At 36.3% G+C, this 5,639-nt stretch overlaps 1 protein-coding gene across 2 annotated transcripts in view; it reads right to left on the reverse strand.

The window, feature by feature from the left end:
• The window catches only part of LOC107678532 (calcium-activated potassium channel subunit alpha-1-like), a 196,880-nt gene that overhangs the window by 16,637 nt on the left and 174,604 nt on the right, over nt 1-5,639 (reverse strand). For both annotated transcript variants that reach the window (XM_016473814.1, XM_016473815.1), the window contains 3 exons: nt 4,351-4,481; nt 1,942-2,136; nt 713-831 (listed from right to left, as the gene is read on the reverse strand). In XM_016473814.1, coding sequence (XP_016329300.1) covers nt 713-831; nt 1,942-2,136; nt 4,351-4,481 — 445 coding nt within the window. The remainder of the gene's footprint in view (nt 1-712; nt 832-1,941; nt 2,137-4,350; nt 4,482-5,639) is intronic.

Below are 5,639 nucleotides of genomic sequence, written 5' to 3' on the forward strand. Positions count from 1 at the left end.
AAGAAGCCCAAAGTCGCGTATAATACGCGGACTTGGCAACTCTGAAAATGAGGCACACTACAGTACACTTTTTTTAATGCTTTTGAAAGAAATTTCTTCATAAAGGCTACATTTATTTGATCAAAATCACAGTAAAACAGTAATATTGTGAAATATAATTAGGATAAAAAAAAAAACTATTTTAATATTCTAAAACTATTTATTCCTGTGATGAAAAGTTGAATTTTCAGCATCATTACTCCAGTCTTCAGTGTCACATGATCCTTCTAATATGCTGATTTGATGCTCGAAAATTGCTTTGATGCGCCTTTTTTCAGGATTCTTTGATGAAGAAAGTTGATGAAAACAGCATTTATTTGAAATCAAAATCTCTTGTAACATGATAAATGTCTTTACTATTATTTTTGTTAAATTTCAATAAACTTATTAATTTCTTTGAAAAAAAACATACTGACTTCCTTTTTAAATTGTCCTTTTGAATATGAATTTATCTTACAAGCAAGCATAAATTTGTGAAACATTTTATCAGCTGCGCTCCTACAGTATGTTGCCTAGGTAGGGACCTCACACCTTGCTAGGTGTTGGAACTGGGTTTACAATAATGTGGGCTTAATTGTTATTTCCCAGTAGTGAAGCTGGATTATAGGCCAAGTGAAATAAAGGGCTAAAACCCTCCTGATAAAGAGGTTAATAGGTCAAATGGACAGCTCACCTTTTTGTGCACTGGCCTGGTATACTTAAATGTGCATCTCGCAATCTATAGATTCCAAAGCACAGCATGTTGTATGTTTTTAATGCTTTGCAAAATAAGTCTCCGTAGCAACCACCATCCTGAAAAAGAACACACAATAGTGCTTTAATCGTTCATTCATAACATTCAAATCATCATATGCTTATTTCAGGCATTACAGAGCCAATTTGAGTGTAAGAGCAGGTGTTGTTTGCCTCATTCATGTCTACACTACTATAATGAAATATGTGGCATTTTTACTTCGATACAGGCAGTGCTGGGTAGTAAATGAGTACATGTCATCTGGATTACGTAATCAGAACCCAAAAATTAAGTACTTTTAATTGGAATATATTACACTTTAAATTGTTCATAATCAGATTACAGGTACTTTTTTATGGATTACATTGTATTCACAAAATGACAGTAAATTATTCATAATTTATTTTTTCACCCCAGTTTATTTTTTTCTTTTAAATGTTCCTTTCTAAATGAACATACCTCTTATATACAGACCAATATTTATGCAAGTTACTAAACTCTGCTGACACATAGCTGTGAAATACTTTGAATTCATCATATGCAGTGACGTTCACTAATCATTAATATTGAAAGTCTGGACAAAATTATTTAAAACCCAGAAGACTTTGGCCATGTAATGTCATGTTTTCATGTTTATGTTCATGTTGTTTGTTTATGTAATGTAGGGATTTCCAAGCTTTTGACATTTTACGATTTCATTAATTTTTAGTTTTTTTTATGAACACCCTACTGTTTTTTTTTTTTTTCACAAACCACAGTTTGGGAAATTATATATATTTTTTAAATCAGTATCGTACACTATAATTACATTCAGGTCTATGTGATAAATGTGTTAGGTCTAAAAGCAAATCTAAAATAATCTAAAAGTAATCAAAAAGTAGTCGGACTACATTACCTAATATGTGTAATCCAGATTATGTTATAAACCACAATTTACTTCATGTAATTTGTAATCAGTAACGGACCATAATTTTTAAGTAATCTACCCAGCACTGGATATACAGTAGAAATACCATGAAAGATTTAAGGCAGCATTATTTTTTACCCACAGACTTTGCATGTTCAGCTAGTTCACTTTGCATTAGTGGGCAGGGGAGACCTCGGACAGGGAATGAGCCCTGTTGGGGAAAATGCCAAAACGTGTCAGCTCCTCTTAACCGCCCACTTACCCCCAAGTCTGCGAAGGGCCCATCGTAGAGGGCCAGCTGGGCGACCCGACACCTGTCCCTGTTAGCCAGCGTCTGCGTCGTGCTGTAGCCACCTCTCAGCGCGTTCTCCTCAGCCAGCAGGGCCTCCAGCTCCGGAGTGGCGCCTCCTGTGACCAGCGTCCGGATCAGGGTGAGGATATTATCATTGAAATATGTCTGCCAAGATAAAGGAGAGGATCCGGATGTGAGCACCATTAGAGTCACAACTCAAGACAGTCAGGATTTTGGAGCTGTCCCGAGCACTGTTATCTAGACCCTGATCTGTCTCTTCTCATTTCACTCCCTGGGAAGGGAAGAGACACAGGAATGCAATTACGCCAGCTGTTGTTGTTGTTGTTGTTGTCGTCGTCGTCTCCTCCCCACGCACATTCATTTTGGTAACACCAGCCACGCTTAACAGGGGAGCGTTTTGCACACGAGGACATTTTAATTATCATTATTGTAGCTAATTGCAGATTACATACAATGAAGAATAGATCTCATAACACAACAAGTTGGGGACATTTGTCTTGTACAGTGGGGTCTAAAAGTCTGAGACCACTAGTGAAAGTTCTTCTTTTTTGCATTTTTTAACAGTTTAGGTGAATAGTTGAATATGTTTGCTTTAATAATAATATGTTTATATGTGTAAGTAAAACATGATGAGCTGTGTAATCCTGCATTTGTTAACATGGTCAATGTCACATTTTAAATAGTGACCTACATATATGTGTAATCCAGATTATTGTACTAACTATAATTTACTTCATGTAATTTGTAATCAGTAACGGACCATAATTTGCAAGTAATCTACCCAGCACTGGATATAGAAATACCATGAAAGATTTAAGGCAGTGTTGTGCTCAAGCAACGTTTCTTATTATCTTATTATTGTTGAAAACAGATTTTTTTCAAGACTCTTTGATTTTTCTTATTCACTTCACCTCATAACTTTTATACACTACCATTTAATGTCTGAGGTCAGTAAGATTTTTTTTATGTATAATAGTTTTCTATTTTAATATATTTTGAAATGTAATTTATTCCTGTGATGACAAAGTGGAATTTTCAGCATCATTACTTTCCTTACATTCAGTGTCATGTGATCTTTCAGAAATCATTCTTATATGCTGATTTGCTGCTCAAGAAACATTTATTATTATCAATGTTGAAAACATTTGTGCTGCTTATTTTTTGGATCAATTTAATGTGTCTACGCTGAATAAAAGTATTAATTTCTTTAAAAAAATCTTTCCGAACCCAAACTTTCTAACAGTAGTGTATTTTAAATCCTACAACTTTATTTTAATTCCAAGTTTAAATCAGATTCTGTATCCTTTACTTTTAAAGTGGTTTCTGACTTGTAGACCACGTTGTATCTTGTCCATCAAATGTTCTTCGGTGTCACTGATGATAAAGTTGTCAAATGATACCGTATAAAAATAAAAGATTCCACTAAGACCACAAGGTCATTTGTGTGAGCACCAGAGGGCTGTGTCGCGCAAGCTTGCACTAGAGTGACACCTCTCCGGGCCCGACAGCAGCATTCAGCCGAATGATGGATGAGAGCTGTCTATTAGCAGGCTTCACCTTTGTCCACAGTGAAATGCACTTGAAGGCTGCTTTGTTCTAGCTTCACTCAAAGTGAAAGGTACTGGAATTAAGCCATCATATGGATAAGGGGATAGCAGCGGTCGTAGGTGGTGAGGGGGAAGAAAAGAAGAAGAGAGAATGGGGAAAAAGGGAAAAAAGGTATCTTTCCTAATCTACCCAAGATGACATTGTTAGGAGATTAGAGCTCTTGGACCCCACAGCAGCCCACCTTTGCGTGTCAAGGCATGCCATTAAAGAAAACTTGAGCACTTACCTTGTTAAAAGATCTAATAAGACTCTTGAAAGTTCATTTCATGACACATTATATGAGGAGTCTTGGCAACAACTTTCCTTTTGATGTCACCGCTGCTGACAGTGCTGTCTGATCAATGTGGCATTTCATTTACCAACCTCTGCCTACTGGTAACGCCTGAGCCCTACATCTAAAGCACTGCACAGCCGGAGGATGTCTCTTTCCTATACATTATTTCAGAGGATTAGCAGTGAGACATGCCTTCATGTAATTCTATATGACATGCCATGATGGGAGAGAAATGACTGTGCACCTTTTGACAGGTTGCTTTGTTCACCAAATCACTGGCTGCTTTTGAATACGAACGAAAAGATCATCTGAAGTCTAGTAGATAATATGAAGGATCCTTCACACAATGAAAGGACCTGAATCGACTTATTCTGCGGGGATAATTTCTTTAATGGATTTATGCATGCTAATCTGTTAAAAGGAATTAAAATCAGTAAATAGGTGTCAACGTGGCAGCTTTTTAGCCACTAACTCACCGCACTCATCAGGGAGTCCAACACGCTGATGGCGAACGCGGTACCGCAGGCAAATGGCTGGGTCAGATACAGCTCCGTATCTGGGTCGTCATCATCGTCTTGGTCCAAAAACTGAACGTTGGAGTCATTCACTGCAGTTACAGAGAGAGACGTTTTACAACTGTGCAGAAGAACTGTGAAGAGTCAACTAATGTCTTTCAAAGGGTGAAGAGTGTCTCACCAACCAGCAATAAACGGGTTAATGATGTCAAATAAACAATGAGCAAAACAAAGAAAAAAACTGCATGCACATCAGTGGGCATGCGTTCTGGAGATTAATATAGATTGAAATATTGATATCTGCACAATGCAGTACTCAAAACTTGTGGATCTAACTTGAATCTGAATAACTTAGAAGGGATAGTTAAAAATTAAAATTCTGTTTCTGAGAGAAGTTGCGATGTCTGGATCGTTCTTTTGAGTCAGATCCTTTTAATGAATCATCACTTCACAAAACTGATCTGAATAGTTTGGTCAAAAATTGGACTGATCCTTTTCACTGACTCAATAATTCAGTCACAGCGGTTAACAAATCATTAGAGGGGAAGATCATCAGTAAATAAAGACTTAAATTACACTTTGTTTCTCATACAGCTATTGTATGACATCAAAAGATGTGTAATATAGGATACAAGTATTATGACCTACTTTTATTAAGCTTTTGGATGCTTTTTTTTTTTTTTTACTTGAAAGCCTCAATCCCCATCCATCGTAATTGCATGGAGAAGAGTGACTAGTATAATTCTTTGACATTTCTCTTTTTGTGTTGCATCAAAAAAAGAGAGTTCTACGTATCTGGAACAACACAAAGATCTATAAAGGATGACAATTTTTATTTTTGGATACTATTACTTGAAGTGATTTACAATTACCAAAATTTTATTGTAGGGAAAAAGTCAAGTTATAGAGCACTATTGTAAAAATGTAGGTCCACTTATAAATAATATTAAGAAAAACAAAACAAAACACAAACCCGTTTTTAAACATTGGTATCTTTGGTTGGACAGCAGCAGCAGTCAGATTGCTTTGAGGCTATTGGGTATGGTCTCAGCGGCCAACGTATAGAGACAATGCCCTGAAATCCTGCACGGTTTGAACACAGCCTCACACAATCTTTATTTCACCCCCTTTCAAAATCTATGCTTCAGAGATCAGGGCCAGCACCAAAATAAATAAATAAAAATAAACAGCTTAAAGCAAGGTTTGATCTGTTTTTTTTTTTTTTGCTTTTTTTTCTATTTTGATTTTTT

This window comes from Sinocyclocheilus anshuiensis, unplaced genomic scaffold (assembly GCF_001515605.1).
Source record: "Sinocyclocheilus anshuiensis isolate Anshui unplaced genomic scaffold, SAMN03320099.WGS_v1.1 scaffold536, whole genome shotgun sequence".
NCBI lineage: Eukaryota > Metazoa > Chordata > Actinopteri > Cypriniformes > Cyprinidae > Sinocyclocheilus > Sinocyclocheilus anshuiensis.